The 21,371-nt window shown below is 35.8% G+C and overlaps 1 protein-coding gene across 2 annotated transcripts in view; it reads right to left on the bottom strand.

Moving 5' to 3' along the window:
• Positions 1–5,136: 5,136 nt before the first annotated feature.
• The window catches only part of pot (zona pellucida domain protein papillote), a 72,240-nt gene continuing 56,005 nt past the window's right edge, over positions 5,137–21,371 (bottom strand). Inside the window, exons 3-12 of one of the 2 annotated variants that reach the window (XM_072542300.1) lie at positions 13,751–14,113; positions 11,417–11,556; positions 10,656–10,870; positions 9,936–10,392; positions 8,916–9,053; positions 8,237–8,500; positions 7,977–8,174; positions 7,529–7,915; positions 6,988–7,364; positions 5,137–6,931 (exon numbers count right to left, since the gene is read on the bottom strand). In XM_072542300.1, the coding sequence (XP_072398401.1) occupies positions 6,705–6,931; positions 6,988–7,364; positions 7,529–7,915; positions 7,977–8,174; positions 8,237–8,500; positions 8,916–9,053; positions 9,936–10,392; positions 10,656–10,870; positions 11,417–11,556; positions 13,751–14,113 (2,766 nt within the window). In that variant the 3' untranslated portion in view covers positions 5,137–6,704. The remainder of the gene's footprint in view (positions 6,932–6,987; positions 7,365–7,528; positions 7,916–7,976; positions 8,175–8,236; positions 8,501–8,915; positions 9,054–9,935; positions 10,393–10,655; positions 10,871–11,416; positions 11,557–13,750; positions 14,114–21,371) is intronic. The other variant, XM_072542301.1, reaches the window with a different exon arrangement.

Here is a 21,371-nt window from a genome sequence, read left to right as displayed (position 1 = left end):
TTGTTAGGAGTTAATAACGTTCTGAAATTTTAAGGGGTTAAATCCTGATATCTTTTCCAGCCTTACAATCGCTTAATAATTGAAAACTTAAAGTGCCAAGAGGCAGTGCCTTTTAACATCTTGTGCTATAGGCTTCTTCTTTCTAATTAGTAACTTCAACATCTTTTCCCATACGAATTACTTTGACAAATTGACTGAATACCTCATTGTATTGTTCTGGCCTGCTAATAACTCATATTTTCTTCAACAGTGTTGTTCGATTCTGCCAAACACGCGATCTCTAGAAAGAAATGAGTGACCTGCAACTGGGTATATAAGTTCAATAGAATGTAAATTTTGTGGGGAACCCAAAAACCATCTAGCGCATATGGCGACTATACTGCAATTTTTATTTTGACCACCGCATCCATCGGAGACCAATCTCAAAGTTTTATAGCCTTCAAAATTTGTTTCATTAAATCGACGAAATAAAGAGGAACTTACCTCACTGGATCCTTTATGAAACTCATTTTCGGTCCATGCATACATGAAAGATTTTTCTGTGGTTTGCTTATTTTTTGACGATCCTTGTATAAATATACAACTGTCGGCTATAGTAAGCGTTTGATGCGAGCCCTTTGACAGTACTTGATTTTTTTGACAGTCGAAGTTTATGGTAATTAAATCATCTTTTGTCTCTCGTAGTAGTGAATAAAAAGCCTTTGCTCTTAGTTTATGAACGCCTTTGTTGATAAATACGTCTTTCTTTTTATGCGCATTATTTGTTTTAACTTTAATTTGCTCATCAAATGACAAACAAGTAAAACCAAACCAAGATTCCAAACCCCAAGTTGAAACATTTCTTAAAAATATGTCGAAAGCAATAATCTTTAACTTTGTTTTAATTAACTTTAGGCCTGCAAGTAAATGAGGAGAAAACTAAGATAATGGCATCAACACCCAATAATAGAGCCAGAATCATCGGCCACCAATTCATGATTGATAACTCTACCTTTGAAGTGGTGGGCTCCCTGAACACCAAGGAGAACGTCTTGACGGAAGAAATCAAGCGAAGAATAATCCTAGCAATCCTTTTGGACTGAGTAGACATATGAAAAGCAGAAACTTAAGCCAAAAAACAAAAATAACCATATACAAAACCCTTATACAACCAGTGTTGACATATGGATCGGAAACATGGACTATTTCCAAGGCAAATGAAAACCTCCTGCTTATATTTAAACGAAGGATCCTGAGAAGAATATGCGGTGGCATCTGTGAAAATAGTGTTTGGAGAAGGAGGTACAACTACGAGATATATCACAGATATAAACATATATTTGGTGGTAAAGACGTAGTATTCTTTATAAAAATAGGAAGACTAAGATGGGTAGGACATCTGGCAAGATCACAGCAGAACAACCCTCCTAGAAGAATCCTTATGTCACAACCTGTGAGAAGTAGAAGTAGGGGTAGGCCAAAACTCAGAAGGAGGAATGGTGTAGATTAGGATGGTAGAAAAATAGGCGCAGCAAACTGGCAGCAGTCGGCAATGGATAAAACTGACTGGCGTAATAGACTTGGGAAGGTCGAGGCTCTTTTATAGGACTGTAGCACCAATGGTGATGATGATGAACTTTGTTCTAGTTCAGTTCAAGATACAAATATACATGATTCAAATAATACTTCAACTTTCTTACCACAAATACTAGATACTACAAATACTGCAGCTAGCTAAGATGACGCCCCCGTACTACGAAGGTCCCAACGGGTGATAAAAAAAGCCTGTAAGGCTGGACTTTTTAATTTATTAACCCTAAAAGTTTAGCATTTCCTTACGAGAAGGAGAATTGTCATATACTTGACATTTTAGTAGTTCTATGACATATTCTATGACGTACTCATTCCATTACTACCGGAGTTACGGTATGTAAGTTACCACACACATGTTTTTAATTAGTAAAATAAAGGAACATAAAATACATTCAACACCACTTTTTAAATTACACGTACATATACAACAATAACCACAGACAAAATAATTTGGATATTCACCTAAATCAATGCAGGCCTTAAGTAGCTTATTAAACTTAAGGATTACTCTTGCTTTGGACCACTATAGAAGTTCTTGATTGTCTATGTTAAACCCATAACAATACCATTACTCTCTTTTAACAATAATAATTGTTTTCTTGTTGGTTTACCTTTCCTAACTCATCACAAATATACCAAAAAGTTTGACTAGAAAGGTAAACGCAAATACAATTTATTTATGAAGATTTTACCAGCTGCATAAATACACTATTTTGTTAAATATAGGTACGCATTTTAAAAACTGTTATAATACACTACATATTAATAACTTTTAATGATTAATAAATATCTGCAAATGATTTTAATAACTATTAATAACTATTAATAGCTGTTAATAACCGTTAATAACCGTTAATAACTGTTAATAACCGTTAATAACCGTTAATAATTGTTAATAACTGTTAATAACTTTTAATAGCTGTTGATAACTGTCAATAACTGTTAATAATGAGTACTATCTAATCCGAACCAATTTGGTGATGTTATATAAGAAATTGTAGCTCTTTCAGACAATTAAAAGTAAAGTGTGGTGGCGTTTCAAAACTAGATTCACAAAAATCAATCAGGGGGATATAGTTAAGAATCTTATAGAACTGATTTAGCAAAACCTAGACTTGGTTGTTCAGATTAATTGCAGTCAAAAGATCGAATAACCGTTTCAAACTTGAAAGAACCTATTCAATTGAAAGGAGATGACAAACTTTATAAAAAAACTGCTGGAAGTGTATTTCAATGCTATAAAATGGACCATAATACATTTATTATCTTTTTGCTAGTAAATTTTGCTCGAAAACATTTCAGTACTGCACAACCAAAAACTGTTACAGCCCTCTACCTGTCAATTGTCCTTCTTAACTGTTATTATAAATTAGTTGATTATCAACACAGAAGGGTCAAGGAATGCAACGATCTCCTGTCTATTCTCTGGGAGCTCTGCATAGTGCTTCAACCATCTGTGATAAAGGATCCTCTACGTTGATTCCATCTTCGGTAGATTTCCATTATTTCTTACATTGAGAATTAAATAAAACACTTTTTGAAAGCCACCGAAAACATCTACTTCCATAATCCAATACAGGCAAAGATAAATGAAAAACTAACACAGTGTATACCAGTATCAAGCGGAGTCAGACAGGGTGACTCGTTAAGTCCACTTGTCTTTAATATAATAATGGACGAATTAATACAAGCTGTACGTAAAGGTCATGGTTACAGAATTGGGAACAAAGACATCCAAATATTATGTTATACAGACGAAGCCGCATTAATCGCCGAGATAGAAGACGAGCTCCAAAGATTACCACACATCTTCAATACAACAGCTAAGAATTACAATATGATAATATCAGCAGAAAAAAACAAATGTAGGACAAGATCTAAATTACCACTTTGATGTAAAATCGAAATTGATGGGAAAATAATAAAGCAGGAAGCAAGGTTTAGATATCTGGGAATAGATATATCTAGTTACGAAGATATTGAAGAAGAAGTACGAAAACAAAGCTTAAAACAAGTAAAGCGGCGGGATCTCTTAATGACACAATCTGGAAGAACAATCACCTAAGACAAGACACAAAAACAAGAATCTATAAAGCAGCAATTAGACCTATGTTAACAAAAACGGCTGAGACAAGACCTGACAGATCTAAAGCGAGACGACTACTAAAAACAACAGAGATAAAAATACTTCGACGAATATCAGGGAAAAGTATGTTGGAGACAAACGGAAACAGGAGTGGAACGAACAAATTAGTAGAATGGCAGAGGATAGAAAGGCATGAATACTACGAGATAAGTCACCAAATGGACGAAGAAGTATTGGAAGACCAAGAAAAAGATGGTGCGATAATTTAAAAAATTTAGAAGGCTAATATTGAAGAAGAAACAAGCTTTAAAGCCTACATTACGAAGGAAGAAGAAGAAGAAGACATTTTTAAAGTAAAAACTTTCACCAGACAAGAATCTAGGCGTGAAAAAGGGGAGTAGAGCCCCAGCAGAGGGCTTCCAGAATGTAATAAACTCTATATGAGAGTCCGCGCAAAACTGACTTCTCTGACCTAAAAATGTTCCACATTTTTATACGTTCGTACGCGTCGATGTGGGTATTTCCAGGTAAACTGACCAATGATAGAGGTTTTGAGGCGAATCGATGCACAAGGGGTTGCATATTAGTCTATAACTAAGAGCCTACGTTGACATGGCCGATTTATAAATAACACTAGATGACGTAGCAGTACTAATCGAACAGGATTCAGAGAAGGGAGCAGCTGCACCTACTTGGTAAGTAAGTTTTGTTCCTTATAACATCCCTTAAGGCTAAATTTGATCAATCGCCTTGTTTTACAACTTGTCAATCAATAAAAAAACGTCTAATCAACAGACTTTTGCAAGTATATTAGAATGATTCTAAGAATGGCGTTAGAAAATTGAACGACGACCTATCTTAAGCTTCAGAGCTTTCTTCAACATTACTTGAAACATGTACGGCTGATATCATTACACAGCCAGAAAACAAATGGTCGAGAAGCATAGTTTGTTTATCTCAATAAGCCTAAAAAGGAAGCTATCGATACAGTACTTTCATGTCTAGCTACAGACTTATTCTGTTGGCATTAAGATAGAAACTTTTGAAAGATTTTTTTTTTCACCTTGATCTTCACCAAGCTATCGATACAGAATTTTCATGTGGAGCTAGACACTTATTCTGTTGGCAGAAGCTTTTAAAATATTTTTGTTTCTTCACCTTACTATCTTCACCAAGCTATCGATACAGTACTTCCATGTTGAGCTACACACTTATTCTGCTGGCGTTTAGATAGAAGCTTTTAAAAAATTTTTATTTCTTGATTTTGGGTTCAGTTTTCTTTTAGAGGTTCCATTCGGAACCAACTATTGTTGACAGTCCAACTATTCTCATTATTTCTTTTATATATAATTTTGTACAGAGGTTGATACATTCTGGTTCTTGTTAACTCTCTTATATATTAATATCTCTCTGATGACCTATTAGATTTAGGTGGTATTTTGCAATTCTCTAGAACAATAGGAGAAAATAAAAACAGATATTATAAAATATTTATTGTCTTTTTATAAAAGCTTACATATGTTGTTTACATAAAATTTAAAATTAATTAGCACCATTACGGAGTATCTTACATTGCTGGTGTAGTTTTCCAGTAACTCAGGTATAAAAAAATAGCGAAAGGTTTAGTAAACGCGGAAAAATAGGCCCCAACCATCACCGATTAGAAAATTGAGCACATTAGATTGGACAAAAACGAATTTCACAGTTATAAAAATGTGAAAGATATTTTTGTGGTTTATTAAAATATACGTTAAAATAGGGACAGTGTGTCTCGAGTTTTAAGCAATTTTTCAAGAAGATATTTCACTTTAATGTATTAGATACATTTGGTCATCATGAACACATTTGTTTCGGTTATAAGCTTCTCAGAATCCAAGTATAACCAAAAGTTTGGAGATCGTTTTAATGATTCAATTATTCATCTATTGATTTTTTTATATCTAAGTTCCTTCTGATTCCTATTTATATCGTTTTAAAACCTTCATCTATTTCCAGTACCAAATTGTTTTATTTCAGCTATGTATTTAAAGTTTTTGTCTAAAGTTATGCTTTTCTACAATCTTTTTTTATTTTAAAAACATATAAACCCATAGATTTGAAGTAAAAAAGTATATTTTGGGAAAATATTTATTTTATAATCAACAAAACCCATTTGTAGGCTGAAATCAACGTCGGATGGTATTGGGTAACCAATAAACAATAACCAATAAACAACGCTTCGTTAATTACGAATTGGCGCCCAACGTGGGGCACAAACCCATGACTCTAATTTTAAAAGTTTCATGCTATCATGTCTATCGGCTGAGCTAGCCGAGAAACATTTTTTTATCCCAGGCTTTTAATAATTAAAAAATTGTTTACCAACTAGTTTGTGGTCAAATGCGCTGTTTATTATTCTATTTGATCAATCAATCCGTTCTCAATTGTGTAAAGATAATTTAGTGAAACACCTTCCTACTTATTATATGGTAAGCATTTTACAAAACTTAATGAGACACATTGCCCAATACCCAGTTCTACAGTTCTTCAACTTAGAGGACGTTATTTGTGCTTGAAAAAGTGGAAAACCAGGTAGGCCCCTTCGAATAAAAAATCGAACCAAAAACACACCTTACATTGTTATCACAGCTTGTTACTAATATTATTTGAATTGAGAATTTGTTTTCACGGATAAAACATTTGCATTATGTAAGTATAAACAATATTAATCTGTTGAGCAAATATTTGAGGAGAAGGTCTAATTTGGCAACCTCGGATAGTTGAAAATTTCGTCTCTGAACAGTCTCTTTATTATTTAGTCCAAATTTTTGGACTGAATATTGTTTTTTTACATAATGCAAACCTACAGATTGTATTAAAATAATAATATGCGTTTAAAATTTAGAGGTAATATACAAAATAACAAGAAAATTCTTTCTTAGTATAAAAGGGCAGCTTTTCTTTTAATATTAGCACATAATTAGGAATATCTGAGTACTTTAGGCAGTGTAACTGCTTTTTAAATAGACCTACAGGCATTCACAAGCTGCCTTTGTAGATATTCGATTTATTTGTAGCTAGCTTCGCTATCGTTATCACCGAACCAGCCTTTCGGCGGCTGACTACGCCCGACGTAACTAGAAGACGCTTGGCTTCTGAATTCTTGAGTTACTACTTGACTGGTACCGCGAGGTCCGGTCGTGGTACTCGCTTGGCTCGTCTGCCAGACTGCGCGCTGCTCGCCTGTGCCTCGCGGAGGCTGGAATCGGGAGCTGCGTTGGGATTTAGGAGTTCCTACAAAGATAAATTTATTAGACCAATGTATTTTGATGGTTGTGATCTAATTTTACCTTCTGGTGAAGTAAACTCGCTCGCTGTATCGTACCTAGACGGCGCCACCCATCTCTCCGTAAATTCGCTAGCAGATCTGGCTAGACTCGGTTGGCTCAGCGATCTAGCCAGCGAAGGATGCCCATGTTCGGAATCTTCGTAGTATCTCTTGTCGGGATAGTAGCTGGACGTTTCGGAAAAGTTATCCTGCCTTCCGAAGTCCACCGTCATCTCCGACATAGATCTCAAATCGGCTTCGCTTCTATAGCTTGATCTGGAGTTGGAGTTTTTCCTCGATCGTTGTGGCAGGACTAGAGGCTCTCGGGTGAGAGTGCGAACGGAGCTCTCGCCATCGGAGTCGTATTCATATAGTGTTGGCAAGCTGCTGCGGCGACTCCTAAGAAAACACGTTTTGTTAAATCATATAAAGAAAGAAAAACACCAATTTCATAGAAAATAGGAAAAAATAGGATATGATGAATCAATGAGAAAGAAATGATTAAAATGAGATGAGTGAGAAGGTATCAGAAAGCCGAATAAGCCTAGGAAAGACAGTATTACCTGTTGTCCCATTTTCTGCTTTTTGGTTGCCTATCAGGTGGCGCAAGAATCCTGATAATAACATCCCATTTAGGCTGCTCGAAAAGATTAGTGTATCTCGTATCACTCCTAACTCTTTCGTAATCCTCTCTTATCACACATTCCGTCAACAAGGTTCTTAAAGTTGATTCTGTGGTGATGATCTGTCGCCATTTCATTTTATCTGCTGTCGTCAATTGTGAATTAAACGTTTCTGCACTATCGATAACTGGACCTTCCTCTTGTTCGGTTGGTTGGAAGACTCGGATGAGGACGTTCCAATTTGGAACTTCGGGATTTTCTGGTGGTATGTTGAACATCGATAAGTAATTCTCTTCTCTTGTGTGCACTTCCGATGTAGTTGTATATCTACAGAGAACACAACAAGATAACAATGTATGTTAGAAAGAAAATTATAAAGATTTTTTACCTTGGAGGGGATGGTGCTCCCAAATTAGCGACAATTTCTGGTGCGTTAAGTGGTAATTTGTCATCTACGATCAGGTTTTGTGGCGGTAAACTCATGGTAGCTCTCTCTGGTTTTGGAGTGAGAGTCAAGCCTGAAGCTGAAGATATGTCAGAGAAGTTTTCCCATTCTGGAGGTTCTGCCATATCAACTGGGTAGTTTCTATAAGAAAAATAAATACATTAATACTCCCAGCAAATTTATAAAATTCTAGTAGTCATTACCTAATGGTAACGTTCCATTTCTGGTCATCCACCGGTTTGGCTCTGGTGTGGTACTCGGTAACCAATCGCCGATGGCGTTCTATGTCCTCTATTGTCTTCTTTTCGGTGATGGTCTTTAAGAAAACATCGTCAACCATGTGAGAGGTTATCTCTGGTTTGTGTACTATAGCTATTGGTGGTTCGAAGGTATCCGGTACGTCCTCTGTCAGTCGTTCTCGTTTTGGTATTATTGGTGGAGGTGGTGGAGGAGTTGGAGCAACATATCTATAAAATTAAAATATTAAAACAAGCTCAAGTTAAGTGGAAAGCATTTTTAAGGTATTATGAGTAATCGTATCTTGTTTTTCCTTTTCGTCATGATTTGCAAATCGATATCCTCAACAAGATAAACTGAGCAGCAGATTTTTTGCTAAGTACATGCAATTCTTGTGGAATTTCATCCTCTTAAATACATTTAATTTTTTGCCATCTCCTTTTGATATCTTCTGTCCAAAAATTGCCTTATATTAATGACACGCATATTAACATATGAGAAAATAAATTGTTAAATAAAACACATTGAAAAGAAACAAAAAAAAAAGAGTAGCGCATGCAGAAGCTTTCTGGCACCTTTACACATTCCCAAAATCAAAATCAAGCATAGCAAAACATTCCTTATCTCCATTTAATGTTTACTAACCGTTCCTCTTGCATCTCCATTTGCCTTCGAAGGATTTTGTTATAAGTGGGGGCGGGTTGAATGTGTTTTGGTGGGGGATGAAGCTCTGGTACGTAAGTGAATTGATTTCTCTCATGTACCAGAGGTGAATCCAATGATCTGGAAAGAATTTATATATTTACATATGTCTAATTAATATTGTTAGGTATGGTTTTGATTTTAATGTGAATATGGTTAGAAAAAGTTATGTTCTTTATTATTATATGATTGTTATTTATGTTTTTTTTTGTAAATCGAGGTTATGTTATGTTTCTATCGTCAGAGTAGGTTGATAAACTTTTGATTTGATTTTAATAAATGAAAAAAAATGTTTTCTGAAGATGTCATCGTCTTATGGAAGAAACATTGTAGATCTATATATCAAGACAATAATCTAAGCAAAGAATAAGTATATAGTTGTGATGAGTGACAGATGTAGATCTTTCCTCTTTAAGTTTCTCCACATTTCTTACTGGCTATCATCTTATCTATGCAACAAAGTGCATTTTTTTTTTTTTTTTTTTTTTTAAAAAACAAAATTTGTTTAATTTACTAACAAAGTGCATATTTAGTTTTGATCTTTTTTTCCTTTTCCATGTTTTCTATCGTAGTAAACTTTTCATTATCTTGACCTATCCTAATCATGATAAATGTAGACGAAGAACTGATAAACACAGCAGAAGATTAATGACATTGAAAAGTAAGCTCAGTCCCAAGACAAATTGAGAAGATTATGTCCAAGAGTGGACAAAAAGGGCTGAATGATTGTAATCATTGTCTAATCATATAGTTGTTTCCTTGTCCTATATTACTCTTTTTATTATCAATTGTCTCTAGTTCATAATATTATCATTACCATGCGACCAATGAGCAGATGTACAAATTTACTTATATATCAATTCACTTTTACCAAATATTTCACGATTTGAGGAATAAAGTTGTGTAAAATACGTCTTCACATTTGCAGTAACACTTTAAAATATAATAATGTACCATGCATACCTTATACTTTCTTGCTGCTCTAGAATAGTCGACAAATTCCTATCAGTCCTAGTACTCTCAGTATCAGACAGCGATATACTAGGCGGTGGAGGAGGACTCTTTTTGACCTTGACCTGGACATCGAACTTGGGCTGCTCCTTTACAGCCAGCGGCAACCGCGGTACCATAGCAGCGGTAGCGACTGCGTTCTGGACGTGCTGCTCAACGGTATGGCCGTACCCTTCGCTGTACACGCTACTGTTATCTTGTATGTAGGCTTGGTTATCGTAGCTTCCCGCAGACGATACTGGCAGTGATCCGGTGTCTACGTCTATTTCCGAGTGGGACTCTGATGGGTAGTCTGAGGGTAGATTGTCACTCATGAGAGGACCTTCGCTTCCCGCACTGCTTGCTGCTGCTGTATATGGTAAGACATTGGCTCGAGGAATTTTTACACCTTCCATTATGGGAAGGCTTCCTATAACAAACATTTAAAGATGTTAGAGGAAGAAAAAATTATCGAAGGCTCGACAACATCACGTTGTTGTGAAAATTTAAAAAGTTTGTAAAAATTTCTAATATTACTTTTTAAGTAATATTAGACACTTTTAAATGCTTTAACTTATATCTTTAGGCAGTTTTTATGTATAAATATGTATATAACAAAAGTCAGCCTAATCAGAAAACTCTTTTGTTTGAAAACACCATTGTGAAACAGTTTTTTTGAATCCAAGTACTTACCTAAAGAACTTCTGGATATTTTGGTAATTTCCGATCCACTTCCCAGAGTAGAAAACGGTTGTCGGATGACCGTTAACGGTCTTCTTCTTAGACAGTAGTACGAGCATCCTAATCCTAGTAAAAGTAAAGATAAGAAGAGGATACCGCAGATAATCAGCAAGATTTGGAAACCTTTCAACGGTGCAGCTACTATGGGCGATGCAGGAGCTTCAGGTCTACAAAAAAAAATAGAATTAATCGTTTTTTACTAGCTTATCAGTTTATTTCAGTTTCCTTATTGATAGAATAGAATAGAATAGAAATAATAGTTACTGTCACTGAAAAATTTTATGGACAAAGCTCACAAAAACTAACAATTAAAATTTATTGAAATCACATAAATCGTCAAATCCTCATAATTTTATTTATGAGAGATCTCCATGTCGAAGGTAACCGTATGCCGTCACCTCTTTTATTGAGACAATTTAGCCCTTTTTCAGTTTCTATTGCTTCTCGGATAATTCTTGGTTTACAGAAGCGGATGGGGGCTATGGTTTTGGTTCAAAATCAATTTTGTGAGTTGTATGAAAATGGTGTTCCTAGAGCTGAAATTGAATGGGAATTGCAAACAAAAACGGAATGTTCATAAATTCTATTTTGAATTCTACGATTTGTTTGGCCCATATAGGATCAGGTAAAGTCTGCACCAGAAATTGGTGAGCTTAATTTGCGCAATATTCATTGGTTAATGGAATTGTATTAAAAATATGAATTGTACTTACACGATACGTGGTAGAGGTGCTGGGGGTGGTACTATAGGTGGAGGGTACCTACACACGATGGTTATAACTTCGTCACCATCAATTTCGAAGTGGGGGTTGAATCTGACTACTATATTGTTGGTAAAAACACGTTGAGGACCCTAAAAAGTTAAAAAATACGATTAAACTCTTTGATATATACAATTTACCGGAGTTTAAACTTCCTTATACATTGATTTAGTTGACAAAACCAACTTTATATTATAGTATGCGTTATAGTGTAAGATTGTTCTACTCCGATCTTAAGGCTATAGTTGTATATATTTGTGACGTCAACTGCCAGCCATTTTTTAGAGAATTTTTCTGGTGGTATGTGTCTGTTTCTTAAACCACTTGGTATCCAGACTAGTCTCTGACTTTTCGTTTGTTTAAGATGCTGGTTCCATTGTCTCTTCTGTCTTTCCCATCGTACAGAACTCTAAATTTTACATATATATTATTTGGTTATTTGGTAGTCTGTCTCAATTGGTCTTAAGACTCCCTCATTTCTCACATACTTAGATTCTTTTTGTTTCTGATTTATCTGCTCTAGTTTCTCTCGCATGTCTCAATATAGCTCAAAAGTGCCAAAACCAGCAAAAAGATCGTATTAGCCATAACATCTTAATAGATATTTAAATAACAATGAAATTAACAAAAAAGATATTAGAATAATCCTTAAATCTGTATTGGCAACAAAAAGTAAATATTCAAATAGAAGCCGCTGTGTCTGACAGAACTGTAATCAAAAAGGGAGTTCAGCAGGGTTTGTCTGAACTTTCAGTGATCTCAATCTGAATTCTCGTAATTTTTAGTAGTGCTTTGTAAAAGTATTATGTTCGTAGCGCTAGTATTATATTAGCTGGTATTAGTATTATATTCGTAGCATTTTACCAAGGCCTCTTCCAGTAGAACAAGTTGATCTTCATTTACGGAAATTTCTTTGATACTCACTGAATTTGTTATCTACCACATGAGCGTGGTGGTCAGACCTTTCTAATTATCGGCTGGCGAGGTAAACAAACACCGTTTACCAAACACACAACCGATCCTCCGGCACACAGAAAACTTAGTCGCTGACTTGCCGGACGGGCACACATATTTGGAGAAGAAGTTACACAAAAAGACAAGAAAAACGTATCCCTGTTACTCCCACCAGTGAAACGTGGTCTGTCTCAAAGTCTGCTCCAGGATAAGTCTTGACAGATGTAAAGCTGTTTCGGAATCTTTTATTTACTAAAATGTAGTCTATTTGATTCCTAATAATTCTCCCGGGTCTGTCTTGAGGGGATTTCCACGTATACAGCTTGCGAGGTGGTAATTTTAAGAATGTGCTACTGATCGTGATAACTAGTTCTAAGTCTTCTGCGAATTTTTCTAGGAGATCTCCTCTCTCGTTTCTGACTCCAAGTCCATGTGCTCCAATGTACTGTGTCTTATATCCAGCTCCAATCTTGGCATTAAAATCGCCCGTAATAGTGAGAGCTTCCTGTCGAGGAATTTTCTGTATGATACTGTTGATTTTCTGATAGAACTCAATTGCTTCTTCCTCTCTTTTTCTGCAGTGGGAACATAGACTTTATATGTTATATTCAGTAAGTTATTTGCTCGGTAGTTGTTGCATATTCTATAGTCTCCTTGTTTTGGGAGTGTCACTATAATTCCCTTCTTCCATTCTTCGGGCATTATTTCTTTGCTCCATATGTTCTGTATTAGCTCATAAATCTATCTGTAAAGTGCCTCCCCACCGTATTTTATAAGGTGTGCACATATTTCGTCTTTTCCAGCGGTTTTCCCGTTTTACATATTTTCTCTTTCACTTCTGTATAGGTCAATTCTTCTTCTTCATCTTGTTCTGGTTTTGATATTGTTTCTCTTTCTTCTTCTCTATCTGTTTCTTGATATATTCCTTCGAAATACTTCTGCCATTTTTCTACTTCTATGGCTATATTAGCTTTCCGTTTTCGGTTACCTAGTTTTAAGTATTGGTACATCGATCTATTGTATACCTTTCATTTGTCAGCTGTCAGGTGTCATCTCAAGCATAACATCATTAGGCGGCGCTAGTAATGCTATACAGATAGACCATTTTCTCACAGTATATGTAGTTTGCGGTAGCAGTAACGTGGAAATTTACAGAAGAATAATCTGTAAATCATGCTACCTCCAAGAAAATCTAAATGACGTATATAAAGAACTGATAGTTTCATGGAGCTGAGATTTACTTTGTTGTGTGTGTCCTTACTTTATTTCCAGATTTTTATTTATTAATATACAGCTTTATACATGTAAGATACCTTAGAAATAACTCATTACCTGTTTTGTTCCACACCCTTTCAAAGGCAGCTCCAACTTGTAGCTCAAAGCTCCTTTCCCATAGACCCTACAAGCCGAATTCCTATCGAACTGCGCGTAGGCTATTCCGTAGAATTTATCGTTGAATTTGAGCTCTATCTGCATGGAACCAGCTGCGCAGTTCAGGGCGGCCTTGGTTCTATTGAGGAAGATGACGGGACTGAGGTCGTCGAGCTTGGTGACTTTTCCATCGAGAATGCCTTGTTCGGGAAGGCCTTCTCCTTGGTAGGCGATGTTGTTGGCTTGATCGGCGTAGTTCGATTGTGCTGCTGCGAGTGCTACGCAGAGGCATACGCAGAGCCATGGCAGTGTGTTGTTAGTCATCTGAAATAAAAAAAAATGAAAGCACTTGTAAAGAGAAAAGAAAAACAAAAACTAATAGATTTAAATGACAATTGTTAGGTCTTTTAAAGAATTTTTGGATCATTTCGTTGGTAATTGTAAAGATTTGTACAGTAGTCGCCAAATATGAGAAACCAAGGGCGCGCATTTATGATTCTTCGAGCATGCCCATCGGTAGGTGAAGAAGAACTACAAATTCTGTTAACCAAAGTAGTGCGAGAAGGAGAACTATACGGCCTTAAGGTGAATGTAAAAAAACCAAAACAATGGTAATTTCAAAAAAACACACACCAGTTATAAACATACTAGTCAACAACAATCTAGTTGAACAAGTGAAAAAGTTTAAGTATTTAGGCTGTTGGATACATGAAACCTTAGACCAAGAACAAGAGGTTAAATGTAGAATAGAACAGGCAAGAAACACCTTCTTAAAGATGCGACAGTTACTCACTACCTGTAATCTTGATTTGTCCCTACGATACCGCATGATAAAGTGTTATGTATATAGTGTACTATTATACGGCGTGGAAGCTTGGACGTTAACAGTCAGCTCGTTACGACGTTTAGAGAGCTCTGAGATGTGGGTATTTCGTCGTATGCTGAAAATTCCATGGACCGACCGCGTTAGAAATGAAGAAGTTTTAAGGCGTATGAATAGAGAACGTGAACTCACAGAAATTGTCAAGAAACGTAAAACGTCTTATCTTGGACACATATTTAGACACGACAGGTATAACTTTCTTCAGCTTATTATAGAAGGGAAAATAGAAGGCAGACGCGGCCCGGGTAGACGACAAATGACCTAGCTGCGCAACATCAAAGATTGGAGAGGATTAGACTTTCAAAGTTTAATAAGGAAAGCCCAAAATAGGGAAGACTTTGCAGAGGTCATCGCTAACCTTCGCTAAGAAGACAGCACCTAAAGAAGAAGAATAATCTCCAGATGTGGTCCCTGATTTAAATATCAACAAACTATTTTTAATAAAACCCATTTCTCCTTCAGCGCGAACTATTATAAGCCTTTAGAGCAGTGTTTCCCAAAGTGGGGGTCGCGACCCCCTGGGGGGTCGCCATGAGGTACTAGGGTGGTCGCCAAACATTTCCAAAATAAGACAAAAGTACCACTTTGTTAGATCATGTATTTTTATTTTAACAACGCCGTAAATAGAAATTAACAATTAATTATCAGACGAAATATAAAACTAAATATTAAAGTCCGTAAAAATAAAAGAGTAAAACAAAGTCAAATATTATAATCTTAATGAGAGCTATGCGCCTGTTTCTGTGAAACTAATCTTTCAAATCTAGGCTGTGTATTTGAAACACACACAATTATATCATTTTCAAGTACGAGACGATTTCTAACTCTTGTTTTAATGGCAGCCATAGACGAGAAACTTAACTCACACAAATATGATGTTACAAATGGAACCAAACATTTTACAGCTTCACTCGCCAACTGGGGGTATCTTTTCGGTCCAAAATTGGTCCGAGTTCTGGGAAAAAAATTGGAGCTTCAACATTCCATCACTTGATATTTCAATAAGTTTTTCTTTCATGTTTATTGGTATTTCAACATGCTGAAAGGAATCGGCTAAAAACGGATTTAGTATCCATCTGCAACTGTCGTAACTGTTTTGAATTTCTTTGAATTTCTTCGGGGAAATAATCACAGAGCTGTTGTTTTAAATTGAGCAAAGTAACATGCATGTCAGCAAAAACTTGTTCAAAATTTGTAGTACTGTAATTGGATACATTTTCCATAATTTCCTCAAGGCACTGGAATGAATCGAGTTGTTTTTTGCCAAGTGAGGTCGACCATAAATCGATTTTTCTTAGAAACACCTTAATTTTATCTGTGGCTGTAATTATAATAATGTCGCGACCTTGTCAATTACTGTTCAAAATATTTAATTGCTCGAAAATATCATCAAGGAAACCTAGTTTCAGAAGCCAAATAGGATCGGAAAATTGATTTTCATATGGGGACTTCTCATCTTTCAAATACATTAAAAGCTCTGCTCTTAAGGGAAATATTCTTTTTAAGACGTTGCTCCTTGAAAGTCACCTTACTTCGGTGTGATAGAGAAGATTTTCAAATAAAGCACCCATGTCTTCGCAAATTTTTCTAAAAATACGGGTCTGCAAAGCTTTTTCTTTAATGGAATTTACAACTTTAATGATGGTTTTCATAACACAGTCCATTTCAGGAGGTAAAGCTTTGGACGCAAGAGCTTCTCGATGTAAAAAACAATATCTCCATTTGGCATTAGGCATTATTTCTTGTAATTTGACGACAAGACCAGATTTATGTCCTGTCATAGCTTTAGCGCCATCTGTGCATATAGCAATACATTTACCCCAGTCAATATCATATTTACTTGTACGTTTCACAAAAGTGTCGAGTAAACATTTTCTAGTGGTATTGGTCTCCAATGGGAAACAAAATAAACTGTCTTCTTGAATGCCATATCTTACAAACGTAATGAATTGGGCACAGTTAGATATATCTGTGGATTCGTCCATTTGAAGAGAGAAGTACGTGCATTTATTAAGATTTTCCACAACTTGCGCTTGAATATCTTCTGCCATATCACTAATTCTTCTTTGGATAGTATTATTTGACAAAGGTATTGTATTTAATTTTGCAGCCTCTCTTTTGCCACACATTATATGTACCATTTCAACAGCTGCTGGAAAAATCAGATTTTCAGCAATTGTGTGCGGATTACTAGTTTTGGCAACACGATAAGCAACTTTATAACTTGCTAATAATGCTTTTTCATTAGTAGTGGTTGCCAAGGGAAAACTGTCTTGCTGTTTGTGAACGACGTTCAGCTTTCTTTCAAAGAATTCTACGGGCTTGTTTTTTTTATCTGGATGTTTGCTATTTAAATGTCGAAGTAACTTTGATGGCTTCATGCTTTCTTTTGACAAGACTTGTCCACAAATAACACATTGTGGTTTATTGGAAATAACGGTAAAACCATATTTAAGATATTCATCAATGTAGAATCTGTTTTTCTTTTTATTGCTGCTACTGCCACTTTCAGACGTAGATGGCTCTGCACTTCTTTTTAAAAACTCATCCCTAATTTATAATTTATCGTAGACGTAAATACGTAAGCGGGAATACGTAAGTCGTAAAATATTTACTCATTACTCAACACCGCGTTCGCCACCATAGGCTGTTTGGATTCGAACTGAGGTTTCGTTGCGCATCGCCGCTTATATAAAGCCAAAACGAGGCTACGAGAACGTTCCAGAGTGCCATCTAGTAGCGAGCGCTTTCGCGATTATCATGGAAGAGTTTTACGATGTAGACACAAGCTAATTTGTCGCGGTGTACAATGTGCAGTCGACTTCTTATTATTTATTTTTATGTAAATGCTATTCTGGCAGAAGTACCTACTACTAATTACTAGTGGGACAGATCGCAATCATTAAAATAATTGTATTAAAATAAAATAATTGTTTTTGATTTAAACTTAAACAGTAAAGTAAAATTAAATTTGAGAAACCATCAGATAATTGTAAATTAGGTACGCTATTTCTGTCAAATAATATTGAATAAATGAGTGGGGGGAAATTGGGGGGTCGCGAACAAATTTTTTAGCAAAAAGGGGTCGCGGTTTAAATAAGTTTGGAAAACTCTGCTTTAGAGGAAGCAAACTTAAACCCAGATGTGCATGCAATAAGTTTTGACATACAGCAAACCCTTACCACACCAAATCTTACCACTGGTCCCATGTTCTATAAGAGAAAACTGTGGTGCTATAATTTAAGCATACATTCCCTTGGAGATGGTCAGGGTCACTTTGTTATGTGAGATAAATCCACTACTAAAAGAGGGCCGAACGAAATAGCTAGCTGTTTCAAAATGTGCTTTGAGAAAAATAATATTTGTGGCAGAAAACTAATAGCTATTTCAGACAATTGCTGCGGACAAAATAAAAACTGGACCGTCAGTGGTCTTTTTCGTTATCTTTTACAAAATGGCTATTTTAAAGAAATAGTTCATATATTTCCTCAGGTAAAACATACAATGTTGCCAAGCGACAGGGACTTTTCTGTTGTAGAAAATTATGTCAAGAAGATCTGTGAAATGGTCTATTCGCCCAATCACTGGAAAGACATTTTAATCAACCGGTAGGTGTTTTACAAAGTAGTGTGAAATTATGCCTATCTTCAGAAGTTCCCAAAAATATACGAGCCGTATTTTTTAAGTAAGTACCGTTTTGGAATTAAAAAAAGACGTGCAAAGATATGGCAATAATTTTATTTTTACATGAAAGCCTGTACCTTAATCTACTTTTCTACATAATTTCCGTGAATTTGAGGTACTTGTCATAACGTGGCATCAGTTTTTAAATACCCTGCTGATAAAATTCTGCCGCCTGACTTGTTAACCACTGCATCACAAATGTTTTGACTTCGTTATCGTCTTGAAGACGCTGACCGCCCAGGTGTTTCTTCAAGTGCTGGAACAAATGGTAGTCGCTGGGCGCCAGATCAGGGCTGTATGAAGGATGATCTAGAGTTTCCCATTTAAATGATTTGATGAGATCTTTGGTCTGATTAGCCACATGTGGACGGGCATTGTCATGCAGCAAAACGATACCCTTACTCAACTTGCCACGTCTTTTGTTCTGGATTGCACAACGCAGATTTTTCAATGTCTCACAATAAGACGCTGCATTGATTGTCTCATTACGAGGCAGAAACTCCACTAGCAATACTCCTTTTCTGTCCCAAAAAACTGTGCACATGATTTTCCGGGCAGAAATTGTTTGCTTAAACTTCATTCTTTTGGGTGATGATGAATGTCGCCATTCCATGGATTGTTGTTTCGATTCTGGTGTGACGTAGGCCACCCACGTTTCGTCACCAGTAACAATTTGGTCTAAAAAATCTTCACCTTCACTGTGGTACCGCTCAAGGAAAGTCAATGCACTGCCTAAACGTTGGGTTTTGTGCAAATCCGTCAACATTTTTGGAACCCAACGTGAACACAATTTCCGGTAATTTAAGTTCTCGGTATCAATGCGATACAAAACACTACGAGAATACTGAGGAAAGCAGTCGGACAATGATGAAATTGTAAAGCGTCTGTTTTCTCTCACCTTTTCGTCCACTTTCTACACCAAATTTTCATTAACGACCGAAGGACGCCCACTCCGTTCTTCATCATGCACATTTGTGCGGCCATCTTTAAATGCTCTCACCCATTTCCTTACCATTCCATCACTCATAATGTTTTGTCCGTAAACTTCAACGATCTCACGATGAATATCGATCGGTTTTACGCCTTTAGCACTAAGAAATCGTATAACAGCCCGTACTTCACAATCAGCGTGACCCACGATTGTTGGAGGCATCTTAAACACTGGAGTAAACAAGTATACAATGAAGAATCAGACTGTAATGGCGTCAGTGCGTAGACAAGAGATGTAGGTAACCAGCGCTCATGCGCGGAATGCCGACCGTAGCGCTGCGGCGGCGGAATCGCAAAACGGTACTTACTTAAAAAACATGCCTCGTACAATATTCAGAATCATACAACGGATTATTTAACTCCATGTTCTTGAATAAAAGAGAAGACCAACAGCTGCAGAAGAAAAATTTCCTACCCTTACTCAAAAATATAATCATCCCCTTAGTATTGATCCAGAAAAACTGAAAGATGAAAAATTATTCTTGGAATGGATTCCAGCAGATTATCGCGAGTGGTATATAAGTTTAAATCAAACTCCTAGTACCTACCAAATTATGTTAAGTTAACACCACTTAAACTTTTTCAAATATTTTAGGTAAATAATGTTAAGTTGTAGTACATTATGTTCATATTTTCCTCAATAAACATTGTAAAAAAATATTTTGTACCTATTTCATATTTTGCCTACTGATTAACAACATAATCAGCTAATTTTAGCATGATTCATAGTTTTTTTTATAAAAAAAATAAGAATATTTATTTCAAAATTCAACACTTCAAAACACAAATCTTCTTTATTGTCTCTTACCATTTTTTACTGCCGGACCCCTCAATTAATGTTTAAAATCATTCATTTTTGTCTTTATAGCTCAGACGATTTCTTCTTCTTCTTCCATTCATTTGCTTGACCTTAGCTACCAGGGCTAAATCGGACGATTTCGTTTATAATATTATGTACAAATATGTTGCCATTGTTATGCAACCAGTGATGACCTAGCCATTACCGTTCGTTTGAACCAGATAGTCGAATCAATTGAATCAATAAATGATTATCCACCAAACAGATAAAAATTCTGAAGGGTGTTAGACAAGGTTATATCCTCTCACTATACTATACTATCACCCCAAACATCCAACCATAAATATCTATGAAATAAAAGGAACTTTAAATACAAGGTGTAAAAAAATAAATTCTTAGAATCAATCCTGTGTAATAATACCAACTTACTTAATTAAAACTTCTATACGATCACGGTCAGTCTATTATAAATTTTAATAAAGATTTTTAATTATATGTTAGACAACATTCACCACAAGATTGCCCACTCGATAGGAAAATATATCGCAATCACTTAAGCCAAGGATAACCGCCTTCTGTCGTTCTTGTCATACCTTTTATTATGACCAGTTTTTATTTGTTTAAAATATTGCCGACAGCTATAACCACACTAACTGTCGTTCTTTGTCACAATCGTTAAATAAACGATTATTACTTTATTACAATTTAATACTGTTTCAAATGTGTAGCTGGATATTTTTCTTAAACAAATTTATTACTCTCGTCAAAGCGTTTATAGCGATAAACGTGAATGTTTGTGGGCAATTTGCTCTTTTGATATACTCAGGCTATGTAACAAGATTTTCTTTGAAATACATAACTATGTGTCTATGATGCTTTGTTTCTTAACAGGTTGACTGCCATGTGCACTAATATCATATATAAAAGATTGTTTGGGGAAATCAATGTATCGGCTCTGGAGGCCACACTATATTGTTTGTTAAATCAGCTTTTTATTTAAATATTTAATTATTTTGGGTCTTCTATGTATTTTTTGGGCATCATCATCATCATCACCATTAGGGCTTTACAAGAATTTCTCTCCAATCGTCCCTATCCATCGCCTTCCTCCGCCAAGCACGTATTCCCATATTTCTCATGTCTTCATCTTTGTTATCAAGGAACCTTGTTCTGGGTCTTCCCACTCTTCTCTGACCAATGGGTCTATCAAGGAGCGTCTTTCTAGC

The sequence above is a fragment of the Diabrotica undecimpunctata genome, chromosome 8 (genome assembly GCF_040954645.1).
Source record: "Diabrotica undecimpunctata isolate CICGRU chromosome 8, icDiaUnde3, whole genome shotgun sequence".
Lineage (NCBI taxonomy): Eukaryota > Metazoa > Arthropoda > Insecta > Coleoptera > Chrysomelidae > Diabrotica > Diabrotica undecimpunctata.
Note: the sequence above shows the minus strand (reverse complement) of the source record. Positions and strands in the feature narration are given on the sequence as shown.